The sequence below is a fragment of the Anopheles merus genome, chromosome 3L, assembly GCF_017562075.2.
Source record: "Anopheles merus strain MAF chromosome 3L, AmerM5.1, whole genome shotgun sequence".
Classification (NCBI taxonomy): Eukaryota; Metazoa; Arthropoda; class Insecta; order Diptera; family Culicidae; genus Anopheles; species Anopheles merus.
In genome coordinates this window covers 4,500,581-4,524,380 of record NC_054085.1, presented here as the reverse complement: position 1 = coordinate 4,524,380, position 23,800 = coordinate 4,500,581, and the positions used below count along the sequence as shown (strand labels likewise).

Below are 23,800 nucleotides of genomic sequence, written 5' to 3'. Positions count from 1 at the left end.
ATCCTTTTTCCTCCATCCTTTTTCAGCAGGTCATCCAGGGGAGCCCTGAGGTGCTTCATCTGCGGAACGAATCGACCATAATAGTTGATAGCTCCGAGGTAGGAGCGAAGTTGCTTCACGTCCTTCGGGGGTGGCATCTTGGCAATGGCTTCTGTTTTGGACGGGTCAGGCCGAACACCGTCCTTGTCCACGATCAATCCAAGGAAACCGATCTGGGGAAGCGCGAAACGACATTTTTCAAGACGTAAATGGAAACCATACTCACGGACGCGTTCGAGAACAGCATAGAGGATACGATCGTGCTCCTCTTTGGTGCGACCAGCAATGAAGATATCATCAAGGTAGGGTTTCACTCCAGAAATGCCAGCCACCATGCTGTCGATAATGCGTTGGAAAGCGCCAGGTGCCGACTTGACTCCGGGAGGAAGTCGGTTGTACTGGAAAAGGCCGCGATGTGTATTCACGGTAAGCAGCTTGCGCGATTCCACCTCGACCTCAACTTGTAGATAGGCGTCTGATAAGTCAAGATGTGTGAAATAGCGAGCCCCAGCCAGCTCCGCGAAAAGATCGTCAGGATGAGGTAGAGGATGACGGTCACATTCCAGCGCGTTGTTCAGCCCCGTAGAATAATCACCGCATACACGGACCGAAACATTGTCCGATTTCCGTACGACGACTATTGGTGCTGCCCAGTCCGAGAATTGAACTGGAGAAATTATACCGTTTGTTGCGAGCCTTTCGAGTTCCGCATCTACTTTGGGAAGAGCCGCATACGCCACTGGTCGCTTCGGGCAGTAGCATGGACGGGCATCAGGCTTCAAGTATAATTTCACTTGCGCTTTTGTGCATCTACCCAGCGTGCTTCAATTCTTCAAGTTCAAGTTCAAATGGAGAGCAAATAAAAACCAACTTGCTCGTTTGGTGGTTAACTATGAACTGATTTATTACTAAAGAAGGCATAGGCTACTATGCCTAGGAAACGAAATTCTGCTGAGGCAAAATGCACTGTTTCGTAGTCATAGCCTACTACAATAAGCCAACTCACATTAATGCAAAATAATCCGGCAATTGTCAAGCCCCCAGAAAATGTATTAACTTCTGCACCTTTTGCAGAGCAAATACTCGATTCTTTATCGCACCACATAAAGGAGTTCCACTAAGAGGAGGAAGCAAAAATGACCTTTGCTTCGTGGTTTGCTCGATATGAAGATTTTTTTGAACGAGATGCTTCAAGATTGGATGATAGCGCAAAAGTGCGGCTCCTCATAAGAAAACTGGGCGCAGCAGAATATGAAAGATGTGCCAATTTCATATTGCCAATTTCATATTGCCAAAGAGTTGTCGTGATTTTTCGTTCAGCGAAACGATAAAAAGCCGTCATCGTTATTCGGAGTGAAAGAGTCACTGTTGCATAGGCGTTATAAACGCCTGAACTTAATGAAACGACGTAGCGAAGATTATCTGGCATGTTCTTGTCGTGTGAATCGTGCCTGTGTAGATTTTGAAATTGGAAAATTAACTGAGGCACAGTTCAAGTGTCTTATATACGTATGCGGACTGCAGGACGAAGAAGACGTCGAGATTCGAACACGTCTACTTGGAAAAATTAACGACCGAAACGACACAACACTTTCGCTGTGCAAAAGAAAACTGACGAACCAATGTTTTCTGAGCGCCAAAATTTCCAGAGCAGAAAGCACGAATACATGCGTCCTCAAACCCTACCTGGAAGAAATTGCTGGCTTTGTGGAAAAATCATTGGGCGCCTGACAGTCCTTTTAAGTCGAATGTGTTTCGTGTCTGTAAAAAAAAGGTCATAGAGACGCTTACTGTCCAAAACCGAAACGTTATTCAGATAGTCCAATAGACAGAGACAAGTTTTCATCACGAGTGGTTTTGGTAAACACGACGCATGTTCAGCAAAGGCGCAAATATATCAATATTTTTATAAATAATGTAAGCATTCGATTGCAGTTCGACACAGGATCTGATATAACGATCATTAATCGAAACGTATGGCAACGTCTTGGAAAGTCTGAACTAAAACGAACAGTTAGCGCAAGAACAGCTAACAGCCTGATGGAAGCGGACTCTTTCTGTAAGGAGAGTTTGAGGCGAATGTTACCATCGGAAGCGTAGCTCATGTGGCTACTTTAAGAGTAGCACAGGTAGACATACTATTGATCGGAACAGACTTAATAGACCTATTCGCACTTGGTTCTACCCCATGGCTGCTTTTTGTAGGCATATTTAATCTGAGGATTACTTTAAGACAATTGAGCGGAGATTTCAAGAGGTCTTCAATGGCATGGGTCTGTGCACAAAGGCTAGCGTAAAACTGCTTCTTCTTCTTCTTTGGCACAACAACCGCTGTCGGTCAAGGCCTGCCTGTACCCACTAGTGAAGTGAGCATTGGCTTTCAGTGACTTATTGTTACCATAGCAGGATAGTCAATCCTACGTATGGGGGCACGGTCTATTCGGGACTTGAACCCATGACGGGCATGTTGTTACGTCGTACGAGTTGACGACTGTACCACCAGACCGGCCCAAGCGTAAAACTGCACCTGAAGAAAAACGTTCGTCCAGTATTTTGTCCAAAGAGACCGGTAACTAATACAGTACAGGAGTTAGTCGACAAGGAACTCGATCGACTAGAGCAGATGAGCGTAATATCTCCAACGGATTACTCTGAATGGGCAGCACCCATCGTCGTCGTCCGCAAGGCAAACGGCGGCATTCGGCTTTTCGGGGACTACTCAACTGGACTAAATGATGCGTTGCAGCAACCTGAGTATGCTTTACCTTTACCTGAATATATTTTCGCTAGACTATCGCAATGCAAAACATTTAGCAAAATTGATTTATCCGATGCTTTCTTACAGGTAGAAATCGACCCTGCCTACCGATCTTTACTCACCATCAATACGCATCGAGGTTTATTCACCTACAATAGATTGCCGCCTGGTATTAAGATTGCTCCAGCAGCGTTTCAGCAGCTTATCGACACAATGCTGGCTGGTGTAAAAGGTGTGTCTTGTTACATGGACGACATCATTGTCAGAGAAGCCACTGAACAGGAGCATGAAGGGAATTTAATGACAGTTTTCAAAAGAATTCAAGAATATGGATTCAGCATTCGATCGGAAAAATGCGCTTTTAAGGTTCAGCAATTAAGATATTTGGGTTACATCATCGACAACCACGGATTGCGCCCCGATCCAGTGAATATCGATGTCATAAAAGACTTCCAGAACCAACAGATGTCAGCGGCATCCGACCCTTTCTAGGAGCCATACACTATTATGCCAGATTTGTCCCAAACATGAGAGAGCTGCGATATCCACTGGATAACTTATTGAAGACAAATGCATAGTTTCGGTGGACTGCCGATTGTAAAAGAGCGTTTGAAAGATTTAAATCCTTGCTATCATCGAACTTGTTGCTAACACATTATGATCCTAGGCAGTGCTTCAAAATGTCATGAGTATCACGAGATTTTCACCAACGAAAACAATGAACATATCCGTGGTAGCATGATGCTCATTGTTGATAGTCAATAAAAGTGCGTCATGACAAGCTGAACACGACATATGAATTCTTGAGTCCAACGCGATACTCTGACTGACAAGCTTAGCTTAATGCCGGCGCACGCATTATCATGATTTTTTTCTGGTTGTGAACAGTGCTGCCAAATGCCACTATTTCAATCATCAACACTCATGACTGAAACAAAGCTCAAATCAGATCACTTACACAACTGAGATGATCAGTGACTATACTCAAACAGTTGGTGGATCAATCGCATGTTTGGTGACATTTAGTTTAGCACCCAACTCACTCACCCCATCACTCACTTGGTCACGACATTGTTGTCGGCGATAATCGCGACATTCTTGAAATATACTTGGCGCGTGGGCTCTAACAACAAAATGAGCATGCTTTCTCCCTCTATCTGTTTTGATTATCTGTCGGGTCAAACAGAGCGAGAAAACATGCTCATTTTGTTTCTTGGAACCACTCGCACGCAAAGCATATCACCGACTGAAAATGTCGCGACCAAGTGAATGAACACGAGTTGGTTGCACACAATGTCACAATGTCAATGTCGATGGTTGCACTAACTGTTTGAGGCTCGCCTCTGATCTTCGCAGTAGAGCTCGTGACGCTGAGATGATTTTGTTTCAGCCAGAATTTGTCATGACTATGTCAGTGACATTTTGCAAAATTGATCACAGCAAAAAAAGTCGTGATATAGTTGTCGCCGACAGAAATGAACTAGGTGGATTCTAAAAATAGAAGTGAACTAATTAGGATTAAGACTAGAACTAGGATGAATTCGGAAGTAGGATGAACTATAGCATAGGATTAGATAGGAAGGCCACGCCCACTTTATAGATTAGGACAGCTAGTGCGATTAGTAGTTTAAGTAGTGTTAGTAATTAGGATGCGCGCGTAAAGTGCGTGGGCATAGAAGTCACATTAAAATAAGGGTGGGGGTATTCATCATAAGGACATAGGGCATAAGGAAACTAGGATTAGGAAAATTAGGATTAGGCATCGCTAGAGTAAGATAGCGGCGTAGAACGGCTACGCCGAATTGAATGAATAAAGTGAGTTCCGTTCTTCCCTAAGAACAGTGTAGCGTTTACTTACTCCGCTTGCATACGGGGTTGCGATTCCGTCACTGCAGACCTTTTATTGGGATAATTGCCCGGTTAAGGATAATAGTGACTGACCAAGCGATGGTCGCAAACATGTCGCGAGCATGTATTAGTCACACAAATCGTTCTGAGTATCACCTCTGATTATCACAATTGAGTACGTGACGCTGATATGGATTTTGTTTCAGTCAGATTTTTTTATGACATTGATAGTGACATTTTGCAGCACTGATCCTAGGCATAAAATAGTAGTATCGGCATATGTGGCACTATTAGCCACATGTTTCCCAATGGTACGATACGTGTGGTTCAACACGCCCCTAGAGCACTTACAAAAACAGAGAAAGGATATAGTCAAATAGATCGTGAAGGGCTGGCAATCATCTTCGCGGTAACGAAATTCCACAAGATGATATTTGGAAGGCGTTTCCAGCTTCAGACAGATCATCGTCCATTACTGCGGATCTTTGGGTCGAAAAAAGGGATCCCAGTCTACACTACCAACCGCTTGCAACGTTTTGCGCTCACGCTACTGTCATACGATTTTGGCATCGAATATGTACGCACCGAATCATTCGAAAATGCCGATGTACGCTCCAGGGTAATTAACAAGCATAATAAACCGGATGAGAATTGTGTAATCGCTTCTGTTGCACTAGAGATGGATGTAAAGTCAATTGCAAAAAGCGCTTTAGCTACGTTTTCCTTGAGTTTTAGAGAGGTCGCTCGAGAAACGAATCGTGATCCTATAGCAAGGAAGTTGCACTACTATATAAAACAACGGGTGGCCACATAACATTGCCCTTGGTGCAGATTCATCTCGTTATCATAGCAGGAAGGAAGACTATTCAACGGTGGAAGGATGTATTTTGGTCGGGGAGAGAGTGTTAATACCAGAGAAACTACGCAAGAAATGTCTGTCCCAGCTTCCATCGAGGACATCCTGGTATCCAGCGCATGAAGGCGATTGCGCGTAGCTATGTGTTTTGGCCGTCGTTAAATGAAGACATCATCGATCTCGTCAGTAATTACTATTCATGTGCTCTGGTAGCAAAATCTCCTGCTCATGCTGATCCTTTGCCGTGGCCGAAGGCAACAATGCCATGGGAGCGTGTCCATGTGGACTACACGGGCCCAATAGATGGAGACTATTTTTTGGTATAGTCGATGCGCATATTAAGTGGCCAGATATCATCCGGACGGCTAGTATCATAGTCCACATAACAATAGCATCTTGAGAGGGTTGTTCGCGCATTTTGGTATGCCAACGACACTGGTGAGCGACAATGGTACACAATTCACCAGCGGTGAGTTTTCAGAATTCTGTTTGAGTAATGGTGTGCATCACATCACGTCTGCCCCGTTTCATCCGCAATCGAACGGGCAGGCAGAAATATTCGTAGATACGTTTAAGCGCTCTTTAACCAAGATAAGAATAGGAGGACACCGCTGCAAGAAGCACTGGACGTATACCTACAGACATATCGAACCACGCCAAACCTTCAGTTAGAGCAAAGCAAAACACCTGCTGAAGTTATGTTTGGACGACCTATAAGAACGTGTTTTTATTTACTCCGTTCCCCAAGGAAATTTCAACATGATTTTAGAGAAGGGAATGAAAGATCGTTCGAACGTGATGACCTTGTGTATGCTAAGGCGTATAGTAGGAACAATTGGCATTGGGTTCCAGGAAGAGTGATTCGGAAACGTGGAAATGCTACCTACGAGGTACTGACTGGGCATCGCAGCATTATTAGACACATTAATCAACTGAAAAGGCGAGGCATTTAGCAGCCTGGGTCCCATGACGGAACGTTTCAATCCATTACCGTTGGATGTATTATTGGATTCCTGGAGCATACCCATTATATTATCAGTGCTCCCAGATGTTTATCCAACACAGCTTACATCGCCAGTGGCGACTCCAAGTGAGCCGCCATCTCCTCCCCCATAACGATCCATTCCTCAGCATCAACGTTCACCATGTCGCTCTTCTCGGTCTAGAAGAGCTCCACGTCGGTTCGATCCGTACCTACGCTATTAAAAAGGGGGAGATGTTGCGGTCACGAAGTGGAAGGCTTCCTTTATTCGGTGTTAAGGACGTACGCAATCACTGAGTGACTGATAAGCGGTTATCAGATGAGAGCGTGCCAGACGCTCGTGGGACACCGTCGGGAACACTAGGGCTGTTCCTTTAATAAAGTTAGTTCCTTTAATAAAGTATTGTGTATTGTTAATTAGCCGGTCTCATTGTACAGTCGTCAACTCGTACGACTTAACAACATGCCCGTCATGGGTTCAAGCCCCAACTAGACCGTGCCGCCATACGTGGGACTGACTATCCTGCTATGGGGGGGTAATCCAAAAGTCACTGAAAGCCAACCCCACAAGTGGTACAGGCAGGCCTTGACCGACAACGGTTGTTGAGCCAAAAGAAGAAGAAGAAGTATTGTTAATTACGTGTTCGGTGTAATCGGACATAGATCGGACTGGCAGACGAAGGCGCGAGACCGTGAGCGGTTTTGGACACTCCTGAGGCAGGTCAAGACCGCAAAGTGGTTGTAGCACGGGATAAGTAAGTAAGTAAGTATGTTTTGTTTGTGTGCATCTGTATATTTTTAAATGCTTCTACTTCTTCTTTGGCACAACAACCGCTGTCGGTCAAGGCCTGCCTGTACCCACTAGTGAAGTGAGCTTGGCTTTCAGTGGCTTTTTATTACCATAGCAGGATAGTCAAGTCCTACGTATGGGGGCACGGTCTATTCGGGACTTGAACCCATGACGGGCATGTTGTTAAATCGTACGAGTTGACGACTGTACCACCAGAGCGGCCCTTTTTTTTAAATCCGTAATATTCATAAATTACACGAAATGTATCACAATCACAATCACTTCACTCAAAATCCCTTCTTCAATTAAATTATCTAACTTGTGCAGCAGAGATGATGATGGCATAAGACGATTGACGGCACCAGTCTTTGACACTTTGATAAGAGCCACCTTGTACCGATGTCATGCATTAAAAAGTTATAAAGTTCCATCAAGTTCGGTACGCTTTCTTAATAAGCCTTTAAGTTCCATCATGAACCATACACATCAAGCTAAACAGCCGCAAGGTTCCAAAGAGTACCGAGTGTTAGTTAAAAAGCGCCATAGTTCCGCAAAGTTCTTCTTATCTCTTAATTAGCCACATAGTACGACATCGGAACGATTTTTTGTTAAACAGTCTCAAATCAGCTATAGAGTTCGAACTGGTTATTTGGGTTTTTTTGTATGTATATTTACTGCAGCCGTTAAAGCTTAATTTGTGGTGTTTGGCAAGCCAAGCATCACTGGAACTAAATCGGTCATACGAGAGACAATTTAAAGAAAAAATATTTTAGTTGTTTGGAAAGCAATTATTTAATGCCCTTAATAAGAAAAAAAAAGTAGGGTAACTTTACCAGTTTACGGCAGGGCAACGAGAAATCATGCAAAAATGCGTAAAAATTGTCTCAACTCTTATTTTTGAATTAGAGATATGCTCATTTGTTATTCATATACCAAGTTTCACATCATTCCATTGCGTATTTTTCAAAATATCAAACAAAATGTGCAGTTTCAACAGATTTTTTTTATTCAGAAAGAACGGCTTCGGCCGTATTTCTAGTTTCGACAGATTTGCTGTCAGGTAATAGTTCGGTAAGTTTCGTTATTAAAAGAACCAGAACAGTAAAACAATGAAAGTGTGGTTTTTATGAAAGATTCTATACTTGCAGAATTTGTTAAGGTAAATAGGTAAACGGTAAATGTTGATTTTTGACGGTTCAATGCTGTGGGCGCCTGCCGAAACTTGCCGAAACAATAACACACTTTTGATATTGCTGGATATTCATTTGAAGTATGATCTGAACATTACAACACGTATTTCGACATACGACATTTCTTGTATCTAATATCACCAATTTCACTGAAAATAATCCAATAATATGAGAGCAAAATAATAACCAGAACCGTACTCTATAGCCGTCAGACTATAAGAGATCTTCAATGTCTACTTTATTTGTAACTCACATTAAAGAGACTTTGAAAACTGCATAATAACCAAAATGGGAAACATAATTTTAATAATTAAAGTGGTTTTCAACACCGACATCAAGTGGTAAATGAGAGAGTGAAACTGTTTTAAATATTTTTGTATACCTATTTGCTTTGATTGAAACATTTTCCGACCCGAATTCGCGTTGCCGAAAATAGGAGCACAGCCTGCCGAAAATAGGAATTAAAGCAGCGCTTGCAATTTCACCAATATCTCTGAAACTACATTTAAAACAGCAAATAAAAAATAGCATAGCATAATACGATAGCTTATCAACGAAAATAATATCACTTTCATGAAAGATAATAATAATTGTAAGTGTACGAGCTGTTTTTGTGAAACTGCCTGCCCAATACACAATACAATACCTCTAGTGGGTTTGGCTTTAAGTGATTATATGATTACCCATAGCAGGCTAGTAAACCTTTCGGGGACGGTCCATTCGGGGCTTGAACCCTTAACCGGCATGTTGTTGAGCCATGCGAATTGACGACTGTTCCACGAGACCAGCCGCAATTACTTATGGTGGGTTGTTCATATTCAGCTGTTGTTCGGAATTGAATTTCATAAACGCTTATTATTTATTATCCAATATATGTTTTATACAGACTTTATTACTGTAGCTCTACACATACATGATTCTACAAGATACAATAACTGGAATCTCTAAAACTTTGTTTCAGTAAATGTTTTAATAACACTGTACTTCAACTAAAATGCGCTAGAAAGATTTTGTTGAGAATTTTGTTCAACCGTTTCTCTACGAAGTTTTTTTTGTTGACTGTAAAATATTGCTCATAATTTTGATTGTCCATCAAGTCTAATGAAACAACGAAATAGACAAATGGTTTAAGATACATTCGAACAATTGTTGGTTTTTTACGCAAAATTTGTTTATGAATTGCTATTACAAACCATGTGAATAAATCATCAAGTTCATTAGTAAAATTACGGCATATTTTTGATTAAAAATTGCCTTTAAGGATCAAACTTGCTACCGTAATTATTGTTTGAATCTTTAATGTGCGTGTTTTTTCCGGTTTCTGCAATTTTTTTTTAGTTTTAGATTTATAGGTAATGCTGCATTGCTAAGGAGCACAGGATTGGGAAGATACTTTCAAAACACTATAGGATTTCGAACTAATACCGTTATTGCGATCAGTGATTATTTCATTTTGTATGGTTTATTACATTGCATGCTTTTAATATAATGTACCTCGTTGAAGAAGACGCTTTGTTGTTGAAACCTTTAAATTGAAAATTTATATAGAGTACACGATGTTTCTGAAAATTGTTTCAAGGCCGGAGATTCTTTCGTGGGGAATGTGATGCGCTTTGGTGGGATTGTAGCTTCATGTATACATTTTGATTCGCTCTAATAAACCACATCAAAAAGGATATGGCGATGGTTTTGTAAATGGTATTGTAGTATACACAATTTATCAATACAATCAGAATATATTTAACAGTCACCTGGTTCAATTCGAGCATTGAACATATTGAATACGGTCACATGAATATTGAGTCTGTGTATGGTTGGAAAAATAGAAGTGTAATAAAAGCTCGATAAACAGTCAGTATAACTCGAATTAGGACTAACATTTCCTATTGCTACGAATAGTCTGCCTATTTTGATGGTAAAACATACGACAACACATCCATACCGACGTACTGGGTCGGTAACTCGTTATTGTTTGCTGTTTGTAGTTACATATAGTACCAGTGGGATGACAGCTTGAAGATAGTTGCTTAGTGTACCAGTTGCTTAGTTTTTCGAAGTAGATCCAACGTTAGCCGGTGCTGTAGCTGGCCGCTGCCCTGGTATAGTGGCGGAGTTTGTGCAGTTACAAATTGCTTCAAAGATTCGTAAAACAATCCCCCTAGTGCGTGTCACCATTCTGTGTTGCTTTATGCCGCTGAGAAGTTTGTTTCCTACGAAAGAAAACGAATGAATTGGATTGTAATAATAGAGGTTAACCATCGGTAATAAAATTTTACATCACTGGACAACACTTTCTGAATCAATATAGGAAAATGTCAAAGAACGATTCCAAAACAACATCATTCTTAATGAATAAAGCTTTATTGTTTAATCTACTACCTATAAAGTAATTCCAAACCGTGATTGGTGCACAAACTAAACATACAAACAGTAAACATCTTCATCGAAACATTCTCTAATAAGGGAAGGATACGAATAGTTTTAACAGCAGATAGCATTCATTATGGATTCCTTTGGGCGTAGATCATCAGTTATCGGGTTCATTCATCATGGGAACATGAAGGTGTCGGGGGTAAAATCGGCGGCACATTTAGCTGAAAAGTAAGCCTTATCGCACGGGTCCTTGTATGAGGTTTCTGAAAAGAGGATACGCAAAATATGTAAAGCACCACTGTTCGAGGAAGATGAGACAGAAATACTATATTGTACATACGTGTGTCTTTACAATGGGTTAACGCTTCCTTTGCCATAGTCTTCATTTCGGGCGGTAGCATCGCTTCGATTTGGGCCATCGTTTTCGAAAAACTGATTTCACCCTTCTTCGTCATCTGGCGGAAGAATGGAAACCACACCATATTGTTACTGTTGGAGCTAATATTCGCGAGCATACTCACAGTTCCTGCCATCTGTGCAATACACATAGCATAACACTTGAGCTCTTTATCTGGATTGGCAGGAAAAATCGATTTCCTTAAACCGTGTAACTCCGCTACCGGAAAATAAACGCAAAACATCATGAAAAATATCGACAAAAACACTAGATTAGAACAGAATGTATGAGACCACAAAAGATATTGTGCGAAAAACACATACCTTCTTCAACTTTGAATTTCGGAGCACACGCTTGTCGCATCATATCCATCGAGTTTGTTAGCTGTTTCATGGTCATCTGAATAAGACAAAATGCTTTTAATAAATGACTCCTGTTTTACATCAGCAGTACCAACTGTGGTAATACTTACTGCTCCATCAATATGTTCGATTAAACACTGTACGCAAAATAACACCACCAAAGACGATACCAGCACCGATACGCTCATGCTACAAAACACATTGCACTAGAAGTCAACACTAACCAGCAGTGTCTATCGGTCATGGTTCGGATGCGAAGACTTGGACAAACTGGTAAATTTTTCCATTTATATGCACTTTAACGCACTGTTTCACTTTGGCAGGAGGAAATGGACGCGTGGAGTATTAATTGTACCCTGTCATAGCTATCATTCAATGAACATTGTCGAGGTTTAGATCGGCTAGTAATTGTGCTTAGGCTTACGAGTGTCATAATTGTGCACCACGAATACAGACACGATCAAATTATCGCTTCGTTTTGCGTTTATGAACGATGGGCAAACTAATGCATTACTCACCATTTTTAGGTCGCTCTTCATCCTGTATCAGTGGAAAAGCGCAAAAGAAAAAAAAACAAAACATCATCGTTAGTTAAATCAAATGCTGAAAGTGCGATATTAAACGTTACCAATTTGCTTTGCAGTTTCACTTCCGCATTCCTCTGCGCCTCTTCCAGCACACTGTCGAGGAAAAGGTTGAGCTCGTTCATTTTGTCCGCATCTTGCTTGAACTCTGCTATTTTCGTGTCGATATCATCGTGACAGTGCTGAACATCCAGATTCATTTCCACGCGCATTTTGACGTAGTTAGATGGCAGGTACTAGCTGCTCTCCGGTGTATTTAGTGAAGATGAATGAACCAGCCCACTGATGACTCTAGTACAGGCTGTACAGACGTTGGGAGTGGAAGCAGACGAGAACAATAGCTTAAACGCATTATCTCATGTGTTCAACAAGTGGGCAATTTTAGAATGCATTCATCAATAACACATCGCTACATTTACTACTTGTGTTCCCATTTCGTATTGGTATTACAGAGCATTAACGATTTTTTTCTCTGTCTTAATAAGAAAGTACTTAGTATTGGTATTTAGCACTTTGCTTTAGTTTATTAAAATTAATACTTATTTATTGAGTTATTACTGTATTATATTTATTAAATCATTGTTTATTCATTACTCATTTTAAGGAATTCATCAAATATTGAAAACAAATTAAGCAAAATGGTTGAAGACGTTCCTTCTAAATAAAAAAATTAAGACAAATGATTTACTATGTTTTCAAGGCTACCTTTAATTCAGTTTATCTTTTCATAAAATTTCGTGACTTATAATTTCCATCTTTTTAATCCTCAATATTATAATTGCTTTGTATAATCATGCGGTGTCCAATGAAATAAGTATATTATTACCTTCAGTTTACAAAACTTTTTAATTTCAAAAAGCAACAATTTTCTAGATTATAGTTATCTGTATTTTACTGCTGTATTTTTTTTAATTAAATGTTTATCCTTTAATTAAATTTGAGCAAAATTCTCGAGTTATATAAAACAATTAAGTAAATATCAATGATATGTACAGCAAAAATGTTAGGAATAAAATGTTGTTGAATATCAGTTAATGGTTAATAATAGAAAACAGTAACCACGGGAGTATCACATCTGTTTTGGGAATATTACAAATATGGCTTGGAACGGTAAATAAATTCGATTTCAATGACAACAAAACATGAAAACACGAAGAATAAGGCAAACGAATATGAGAAGCAAAACCTTAAAAACTATGGTTTAAGCTAAGTTTGAGGAAAGGGAATATTATATTGGTACCAAATTGAACGACCCCTGAGTTACATGTCCGCTCATAGTATGCACACATTTGGAAATGTCCTTGACCTAGGGTAGTCTTTTGCATTGAAATCACGCATTCACGTTTTGCTCAAAACTTTTGCACGCTTGACCGACTGTTGGAACGCGCCGTAGCTCGAACCAGGCACGAGGGAGAAATTATCTCATCTCGCTAGAAACCACCCGATGGCTGGAGGCTGTAGCATGGACCGGTTTCATTATCGCACACCTACCCCAACTGGCGGGAACGGACCGTCAGTTCAGTTCGCCAGCTGGCCGTATTCATCAGATGGGCTTTTTGAGCTGAATACCTGCAAGCACTCGGGTAATCAGGTAGATAGCAACCGTGCATTTGTTTTGGTTGCTAACTCTCCACGTGCCTTCCTTCTCTGATCCATTCCCGCGGAACTACTTTCGCCGTCTCGCTCCGGTCGGCCGTGCATGCACACACTCAGCTCGTTAAACAACCGACGTGAGTAACAAATGCATCCGTACTACACATGAATACTCTCCTCGCTTTATTATACTCACACGACCTGCCAGTACGTTTTTGGTCAATAATACCTCTGCCTCGTTTGCCGCGACTCAACTCGTGGTGCCGTGAGTACGATGCACTTGATGCGCGCGTAGCGCAATACGAATTGCAGCAACAGCGTGTGAGAAACGGTTTGTGCACAACGGGGCAACCCTGCTGTTGTTCCGCAAGTGCGTCCGATTAACATCCACCACTCTTAACTCTCCTGGGCTTGCTTATCTCTGCTATCGTTGGTAAATTGCTTTTCTCTTGTCACATCGCACGAACGAAGAGGAGGAACACAGAGTATCGTTAAGAGGTTCGTGCGGGCTACGTACTAATTTTGTACTCAAACTTCCCTTATATTGTGTAAGCTATTTTTGGTCCAATACTCATACTCATTAAATTACAAAAATCAATTTTCTTATCTGATTGAAAATCAGCGCGTGTCAGCGCTCTCACCTCTCACCGCACAAATCTGAATCGGTAGGATTGCAGGAAACCACTTCCTAGGCTCATTCACTTCGTATCCCTTGATGCCCTAGGTTTCACCCCGTGGTAAATTTTGCAGCTTTGTTACGGTGTATCCTTACGCAAAAGCGAATAAAACTGTTGCCTCCGTCTGATTGATTAAAACGCGTTAAACTAACCACACTACTGTATAAACAATAAATTTTCTAATAAAATACTATAAATGCTATGTGCACAAACTAGACACGCTACAGACTATCCGCAGACGAATATTCTGACCGACTAGCTGTGCTACATTTATCGCATAACCAGAACATGGAACGCTCAATTGCCACTAAATACAGATTTTCTCTCGCTCCCATATCCGAGAAGGCGCTGCTCGCATCAGCAAAACACGCTCTCGTACACGCGTTCTCTTGCTGAATAGTGGGAGAAACGTCGCTGGAGAACGAAAACACGGTGGATTCCAGTGATCAAAGCAGTGAACCAGCTTTTCCACAGGTTTGAAGGACGATTGGGGTAAACACGATAAACATAAAAGCTTATTTTTTTGTTCAAAAATTCAGAATGCCTGTTCAGGGTCGTGAGCTTTTGTAGTATATGAAAGCTTCACTTGCGCATGACACTGCTACGCAACGATTCGCAAAGCGTTATCACTGCGTTGCAGTAGAGTCCAAGAATTGTCTGTTGCACTGTTGGATTTTTTTACATGCTCTATATTATTATACGAGTATTAGTATATGAATAGAAGGAAAATAAATTAGTCGGTAGATAAAATTACTATTTCCATGACCTGTTATGAGTTATCAAACGTACAGTTCTCATACAGATCTTTCAGATTGCTATAAGAACGTGATTCAAATTATTCGAACAAACCTAACTAATGACAACATGAAACGTTTGATAAGAACATTAATCTATTCACTATAAACCGTTTTAGCTACCAATCGGAAGCTATGACCGGCTTATCATTTTTTTCTCTTGTTTGTTTATTAATTCTATTCTTTTAAAGTAATACGGCCGGGCCGTCGCTACTGAACAATAAATAAATAAATTCTATTCTTTTAAGATGTCTGCTATTTATACTTAACAAATACTAACTTAAAATCTACTCCTAGATACTAACAAGGAATGGGGATGGATACAGATAATCGACCTTGAAGAAATAGTGGCTTATTTCATAAAACCTACCTTCTTCGAGCAAAATACGATCTTCACTTTCAATTCTACTTTCTAGCAACTCACTTGCATGACATCTGGAAACATCTATAAAATTGCTGCGATTTTAGACATAGAATTTATCAACTCTCTTACCTTGGCATGTTTTTCCTAGCCATTTTCCTTGTATTATTATTAGAGCGACTACCACAACTATATGGACAGTCGTTTTTTGCGATTTGCGGAAAACCGTACGGCCAGACAAGGTAAAATATACAGCGAAATGAACTATTTGACAGGCGAAATATCGCTGTATATTTCACTTTGTCTGGCCGTAAGGTAGGAAATAGATAAAAGCAGTGAATGTAAGAGTTATGCAGAATACTATTTCATATTTTTGTATATATTCTTTTTTAATTTTTTTTAAATTTTTTAAATTTTTTGAAAATACTATTACTTTAAGACTTTTTACGAAAAAATAAATAAATTTACAGGTTTTTTGTGCTGTATTACGAAAAACAAACAGGTTTTTGTGCTAACTAACGCATTTAAAAATCGTTCAAAAATATAAATAACATATTCTAGAAATGTTTTACAGAGCAATATCGACATTATTTCACGATTTAAAAAAGTGATTTATAACTTTTTTAAGGTTTTAAGAGTTTTATAAGAATAACTATCAAAAATTTTTTTTTTACACAAGTTGAAAAAAATTCGTCGTATGTAATGATTGTTTTGAAAACCAAAGTATATAAAAAGATTGTTTTAATTAAATTTAAATTGCCATGAGAACCTTATCAATTTGGTGAATAACGGCTCAAAACTGATTCGATCAAATAATAGCGACACAAGTCGCTCAACAAAAATTTTTTAGCAGAATTTAAATATTTGCTGTTGTTACATACATAGTTGAGGAACATCCCAAGTGCCACAAATCCACTAAACGACCACTAAACGGCTTCTAAACGCCTCAAATTCTCTACCTAAACGGAATATAGAAAGACTTCGTTTAGCAGACGGCAAACGACTCATGCATTCTAAAAATAGCAAAAAAGCTGGTGGCGCCATCTGTTTGTGGGATACCCAACCTGTGGAGCTTCCTCGCTTGGAGGAGAGCTTTCTCATTTCCTCTGTACTGTTGTATGGTTTCGCATTGAAGTTATGCATCGCTAGAACTAGAACGGCGATACGATTGTTTAAATACTAAACTCCAACGGAAACCACCAGTACTGAAGCAAGTGAGATTTGGGTAATGGTCGTTGGTGTTGATACCCACGTATCTGACCACACGACCATTCATATAGATTTTTGCTCAGAAAGTTAGAAGGCTATATAGGTCATTATAAGATGAAACTTGTCGAAACACATTGCAAGAAAAGGATAGCAATATAATGATGAGTTGTAATACGCCATCTATTGATCAAACCAATGAAGCTGTGAAGCTTTCATTTTTTTCCTATGGATATTCAATTTTCCAGTCGTTTAAGCTTAATCTGTGGCGCTTGGGATAATCCTAGCCTGATATTTTTTTTCCTCTCACCCACTTCACCATCAATGTTCTCTTCACAAAATTCACAAAAATCTCAAGGCCTGTTGAAAAAAAAATTGCTCGAAAAAAAAGCCTACTATATGCATTAGTTAATAGGAATCGAAGTTCAAATAATGAGTTCAGACTGTATTTACCAGATACAGTGGAGCGCCGTTTATCCGGGTACCTTTTATCCGGCTGTCCGTTTATCCGTGCTGTTGAGAAATGACAGTTCAATACAAAGGTGACATTGCGTGCGCAGGAGGATATCAACAAAACGGTTTTCAGAGCACTTTGTTATAACAAAAAACGCTATAATGCATGGCACATTTCAAATATTTGTATGGGATAACTGGGTATATTTTTTAATAAAAGCTGGGTTATTTTTATCAAAAAATAAGATAATTTCCCAAAAAATAAAATAAAAAATAAAGGTATTGGTGATAAAATATATCATTGGACTCATTATCTGTGTTATTCGCATATCGGGGCGAGGTAAAGTCCCGAGAAGCCCGGATAAACGGCGCTCCACTGTATATTAATTTCCTAGTTCAACCAGTGGTAGTTTAACTATTTATTGTTTCTTGTTCAATCTACCCCAATTTGTAAATTTGTAAATTTGTTTTGCATCAAAACGTGTGGAATACCCGAGTATGCCGTTTGCCAACTTACGTGTGTAAATCTGGTTGCCAACTCTACGGTTAAGAGATTTCCCAAGCGCCACAGATTAAGCTTAAACGCTTGTGGTGGGTATCTCTGCGGAATTGCGAGCGAGATTGCAGGCGAAGCAGATTTGACAACTAAACTGTTCTTCTGTTATACGAGGTTGCCACGGCCGAGGAAACCTCGCGTCGAGTATTTTCGGTCTTACATTTTCGGCCTTACAGGGTTTTCCGATAGAACCCAAGACTGCGGGACACTTCTCAAGTGCCACAAATCCACTTATCGACCACTTAACGGGTTCTAAACGACTCAAGCTCTTTACCTAAACGGAATATAGAAAGACTTCGTTTAGCAGACGGCAAACGACTCATGCATAATAAAAATAGCAAAAAGCTGGTGGCGCCATCTGTTGGTGGGAAATTTAAAAGATCCCCTTTACTGTGAAGAGCACACTAAAAACAATAGTCTCTAAACACAAATAACAGTAAGTACTTATGACGATCCCTTAAGGAATCTAAAACCAAAATCCAACACATATTGGTCCTGACACCATTACATCACCTTTTCTGGTTCAAAAACTGCACATGACCTAATACCGGTCCTGCACCTGGTTACTGAACCTAAGCCTGTCAAGAAACCCAAACCGGTTCTGGCAATAATACACGTCATACAGGTCCAGGAACTGATCATGATACGGGTCCTCAAACCGATCATGAACCCATACGGGCCCTGCAACCGAACATGAACCCATACGGGTCCTGCAATCGATCATGAACCCATACGGGTCCTGCAACCGATCATGTACCCATACGGGTCCCGGAACCTATTATGGAACAATACGGGTCCTGCAACCGATCATGAACCCATACGGGAACTGCAACCGATCATGAGCCCATACTGGTCCTGGAACTATCATGAACCCATACCGGCCCTGGAACCTATCATAAACCCATACTTGTCCTGGAAGCGATCATGAACCCATACGGAACCCATACCGGCCCTGGAACCAATCTTGACCGAACACTGGTCCTAGAACCGGTCATGAACCAATGGGGGCCTTCACGATTCTAGTTAGTTTTTTTGTATGGAGTTTGACAGTTGGAGGCTGAAATCATGTAAACACTGCATACAAAACCACACAAAAAACTAGCCTGCAATTTTCAGTCTAGATTATTCTAGCCTCAAAGCAAGAATTAGATTCGAGTACCTGCTCGAAAACACAGTATTGTTTACATTTACCACAAGGTGCATCAAAGAGATGACGTGGTGGAATCTGGAATCAAAGTGTATGTAGTCCAGGTGGTCTCATAACATGTTTTTTAAAACCAAATTTGAATATCACTTTTTAACAGAATGGGTGAAAACTTTTATTCAAACAAGCTTTCTTGAGACTTGACGAATACTCAAAACACTCTTAAAATCTTTATTCATAAGCAGAAGCGATAAAAATCAGCCTTCTAAATTCATACACCTTGAGATAAGCCCACCTGTATATTATACTCACATAGATAGCTGCTCGAAAACTGTTATACAATGCAAACAGCTGACAGGCTGAAATTTCAGCCTTCGAACTTAAAACGGAAAGGGCCCCAATACTGGTTCTGGAACCGATCATGAACCCGTACCTGCCCAGGAACCTATCATGAACCCATACTGGTCCTGGAACCTATCATGAACCCACACCGGTCTTGGAACTGAAAAGTATCCTATAAAAAACCTGGAACTGATCTTCTTCTTCTTCTTTTTGGCACAACAACCGCTGCCGGTTAAGGCCTGCCTGTACCCACTAGTGCAGTGACTTTTTGTTACCATAGCAGGATAGTCAGTCCTACGTATGGGGGCACCACGGTCTATTCGGGGTTTGAACCCATGACGGGCATGTACTAGTACATGGATGCTATGGATACTGAACACATACTGGTTCTGGAACTACTCATAAATCAATATCAGTCCTGGAAAAGTACAGTCTGCTCCCGAGTTACGCGGTTTCTGCGTTCCCGACGAATCCGCGTAACTCGAATATCCGCGTGAGTCGAATTTCACGTTTTTTGACTAAAATACTATTGATTACTCGGAGTTTATGATCTAATTTAGTACTTTCATACACTTTATCATTTATTTGATATGATTCGTGCAGAAAATTCTAATATTTCTGGCTTTTAAGCAGTTTCAATATGTTACCAAAAATGCAATTTATACCGAACTTGAAGCAAATTGTACTGATTTGACATTCAATCTGTCAAATTTAGAAAACCGCGTATCTCCGAATCCGCGTAAGTCGAGAACCGTGTAACTCGGGAACAGACTGTAAACCCATAAAGAACCTGGAACTGATATTGAACACATACCGGTCCTGGAATCAATCATGATCCCATGCTGATCCAAAAATAGCTACTGATTTTATTTTTTTGAGGAACAGTTCTAGTTACTGTTTCGGATTTGAATTCGGAACGATATTTGGACCTGGTTCAGGTATGGAACGGATATAATTCCAGTTCCAGTCAACAAACTATACCCGGCAGTAAATGTGCAACGTAGGAATTAGCGTAGGAAATAGCGTAGGGATTAGCGTAGGAAATAGCTTAGGAAATTTAGTAGAATTTGTATAGTGATATACGAAACGACAAAGACAAAAATATTCTTACCCAATTTGTTTGTGTGTAAAAAGGTTAAGCGTTCTTGAAAGCTGTAAAGCGTTTTTCCTCGAAATGTCATTTTTCGGTATGTGTATACGCGACCTATCAACCGAAACGAAAGTTATCAAAATAAACATGACATGATCTCGCAGTAACCAAATCAAAACCTACGCAATGTTGCCTCTTCGAAGAACCTCTCTATTAATACACAGACTTCCGCTTGCGCGATTTTCCAGCAATGCAAGAGAAAATGTCAACCAAAGCGCAACGCAACACGATTCGGATACACACTTTGGTTTTCAAACGGTAAAAGAAAGCGACAAATGGAAAAAGGTTCATAAAGTGTTCGAGGAGGTCGCGGCATCCTATGATTTGATGAATGACGCTATGTCGATGGGAATTCATCGTGTATGGAAAGATATTTTCATGGAACGTTTATCGCCGGTGGGAAATGGAATACGACTGCTGGACATGGCTGGTGGCACTGGCGATATAGCGTTCCGATACATGAAATATCTACAAAAGCAGACTGCACCAGATCGAAAGCCTAGTCATGTTACTGTTTGTGATATCAATCAAAATATGCTAGATGTGGGTCAACAACGATGGGAAAAGTAGGTAGAAATGAAAGTATTTATGCGTCTTATATAAAATGATAATTATGGTGTTATTATTTACAGATTGAATTTACCTACAGCCGGTGACACAATTGAATGGGTGTGTGCCGATGCCGAAAAACTGCCCTTCGAGGATTCAACATTCAGCGTGTACACGATCGCATTTGGGATTAGAAATTGTACACATATTGACAAAGTACGTACCGCTAGCTTTAAAAATATGGAAGGAAGCTTTTAAAATTTAGATGTTTCTTTTAGGTACTTTCTGAAGCTCACCGCGTGCTGAAACCGGGAGGACGTTTTATGTGCCTAGAATTCAGTCATGTAAACAATGAATATCTTAAATGGTAATATGATTAACTTTTTTTTAATCTAATTTTACTATATTTTTGGACTTAAATGTTGTTGTTGTTTTTTTGCAGGGTCTACGATCAGTATTCCTTCCAAGTGATTCCACCAATGGGACAAATACTAGCTAATCAGTGGCAGCCGTACCAGTACTTGGTAGAGAGCATCCGAAAGTTTCCGCAGCAAAATGAATTTAAGACAATGATTCAGAACGCTGGCTTCAAATGTGTTGAATATGAAAATTTAACCTTTGGTGTCGTTGCGATACACTCCGGATTTAAGTTGTAAGATGGACAAGATGGATCTACTTTGATGCAGCAACCGTTGTCGGTCAAGCCTGCCTGTACCACTAGTGGGTTTGGCTATTAGTGACGCATTGAATACGGATAGCAGGATAATCAGTTCTACATTTGGGGGCTTGCAGGTTGCTTGCAGGTCAATCAAGGCTTGAACCCATGATGGGCATGCAGAACGGATATAACGAAGGAAAATAAACAGTCGTAAAATGTAGTATTTGGCATAATGATGAACTGATTAAGCAGTTTTGCGATAGAGCGCGATAGCTCATGAGGGTACTACATACAGTCTGAACTAATTGTTGGAACATCGATTTCCTGCTAATTATTGAATACAGTCTGTTCCCATTATACGCGTTTTATGCGTTCCCGAGGAATCCGCGAAACTCGAATATCCGCGTAAGTAAAATTTTAGTGCCAGAAACAAATGATAATTCGGTATTTTCGATTACATTTAGAATGTACTATTATACACTTTATCTTTTATTTGATACGATTCATGCAGATCATTTTGAAATTTATGACTTTTGAATAATTCTCGAAGCAAATTGTACTGATATGACATTTAATTTGTCAAATATAGAAAACCGAATCGTATCTCCGAATCCGCGTAGGTCGAGAACCACGTAACTCGGGAACAGGCTGTATGTGTTTTAAGAAGGAATGTATATACAAAAAAATTTGAAACCTTTCGCAACGGACCATGAGATTTTGTGATATTTTCAAAGTCGATTTTTCAATTCAAACGCTTGCTTTCCCAAGTGCCACAAATCCACTAAACGACCACTAAACGGCTTCTAAACGCCTCAAATTCTCTACCTAAACGGAATATAGAAAGACTTCGTTTAGCAGACGGCAAACGACTCATGCATTCTAAAAATAGCAAAAAAGCTGGTGGCGCCATCTGTTTGTGGGATACCCAACCTGTGGAGCTTCCTCGCTTGGAGGAGAGCTTTCTCATTTCCTCTGTACTGTTGTATGGTTTCGCATTGAAGTTATGCATCGCTAGAACTAGAACGGCGATACGATTGTTTAAATACTAAACTCCAACGGAAACCACCAGTACTGAAGCAAGTGAGATTTGGGTAATGGTCGTTGGTGTTGATACCCACGTATCTGACCACACGACCATTCATATAGATTTTTGCTCAGAAAGTTAGAAGGCTATATAGGTCATTATAAGATGAAACTTGTCGAAACACATTGCAAGAAAAGGATAGCAATATAATGATGAGTTGTAATACGCCATCTATTGATCAAACCAATGAAGCTGTGAAGCTTTCATTTTTTTCCTATGGATATTCAATTTTCCAGTCGTTTAAGCTTAATCTGTGGCGCTTGGGTTTTAACCCTATTTCAGGCAACCGGCTACACGGGTAGCCAAATCGATTTGGATTGCTTATTTATCTGATTCTAGGAATCCGATTGACTTGAAATTTGAAATATGTGTGTATTCCACAGCCATCTTTCACTGGAATTTTTCGTGAATTTTTTGAGTACAGGCGGTCCCCGAGATACACGGTAGCACTTATACGCGAATTCGGAGATACGCGGTGACACATCCATTGTGAAATACCAAATAATTTCTGTATTGAACGAATGTAAAATACTATTTAAAAAGGATTAATTCAGTAGAAACATATCAGATAATTAATTTAGTGGCGAAAACCACCCCCTACGTGCAAAATTGCACGAAAATTAGTGATATTTTGGCTGGAAATCACGAGATTCGACTTACGCGGAAATTCGAGATACGCGGTATTTTGCTGCCGTTTTCGGTCCCCATTAACCGTGTATCTCGGGGACCGCCTGTATAATCAACCTATTTTTTAGAATTTAATTTTCCAATACAGTCTGTTCCCGAGTTACACGGTTCTCGACTTACGCGGATTCGGAGATACGCGGTTTTCTGAACTTGACAGATTAAATGTCAAATCAGTATAATTTGCTCAAGGTGGAATATAGAGGAGGTGTGTTCCTAGCAAAGTGGGTAGAAAGGAGGTGTCGTCATACAGAACAATTGGCCATCAAGGCTTTAGAAAAAAGCACAAAACCAGGATCGACGGCAGTTGTCAAATGCGACGAATGTTGCTGGTATACGGGTATGATAAATGAATTGTTTTCGTTTAACC

The 23,800-nt window shown here is 40.1% G+C and overlaps 4 protein-coding genes across 8 annotated transcripts; 1 reads left to right on the top strand and 3 right to left on the bottom strand.

The window, feature by feature from the left end:
- Positions 1–8: 8 nt before the first annotated feature.
- Positions 9–6,648, bottom strand: LOC121598822 (uncharacterized protein K02A2.6-like; the record flags this gene model as incomplete). The annotated part of the gene is made up of 2 exons (XM_041926119.1): positions 6,572–6,648; positions 9–861 (listed from the first exon to the last, which is right to left on the bottom strand). Coding segments are annotated over exons 1-2 (930 nt in total), but the record flags the coding sequence as incomplete, so codon positions are not given.
- Positions 6,649–9,327: 2,679 nt separating this feature from the next.
- On the bottom strand, positions 9,328–20,662 carry LOC121599726. 5 transcript variants are annotated; one of them, XM_041927760.1, is made up of 5 exons: positions 20,579–20,662; positions 20,417–20,509; positions 12,224–12,480; positions 12,114–12,135; positions 9,328–10,673 (listed from the first exon to the last, which is right to left on the bottom strand). In XM_041927760.1, the coding sequence occupies exons 3-5, from the start codon at positions 12,389–12,391 to the stop codon at positions 10,507–10,509; spliced, it is 357 nt and encodes a 118-aa protein (XP_041783694.1). In that variant the 5' UTR covers positions 12,392–12,480; positions 20,417–20,509; positions 20,579–20,662; the 3' UTR covers positions 9,328–10,506. The 5 variants fall into 5 exon arrangements, with proteins under 5 accessions (XP_041783694.1, XP_041783692.1, XP_041783693.1 ...); XM_041927758.1 differs by lacking the exons at positions 20,417–20,509; positions 20,579–20,662 and adding an exon at positions 14,414–14,743; XM_041927759.1 differs by lacking the exons at positions 20,417–20,509; positions 20,579–20,662 and adding an exon at positions 14,421–14,743.
- LOC121599725 (general odorant-binding protein lush-like) lies at positions 10,809–12,100 on the bottom strand. Its single transcript, XM_041927757.1, has 5 exons — positions 11,706–12,100; positions 11,557–11,632; positions 11,358–11,452; positions 11,177–11,291; positions 10,809–11,099 (listed from the first exon to the last, which is right to left on the bottom strand). Exons 1-5 carry the CDS (start codon positions 11,781–11,783, stop codon positions 11,011–11,013), a joined length of 453 nt encoding a protein of 150 aa, XP_041783691.1. The 5' UTR covers positions 11,784–12,100; the 3' UTR covers positions 10,809–11,010.
- Positions 20,535–21,882, top strand: LOC121599723 (2-methoxy-6-polyprenyl-1,4-benzoquinol methylase, mitochondrial). Its single transcript, XM_041927756.1, has 4 exons — positions 20,535–21,021; positions 21,088–21,220; positions 21,283–21,371; positions 21,447–21,882. Exons 1-4 carry the CDS (start codon positions 20,582–20,584, stop codon positions 21,658–21,660), a joined length of 876 nt encoding a protein of 291 aa, XP_041783690.1. The 5' UTR covers positions 20,535–20,581; the 3' UTR covers positions 21,661–21,882.
- The last annotated feature ends 1,918 nt before the right edge of the window (positions 21,883–23,800 follow it).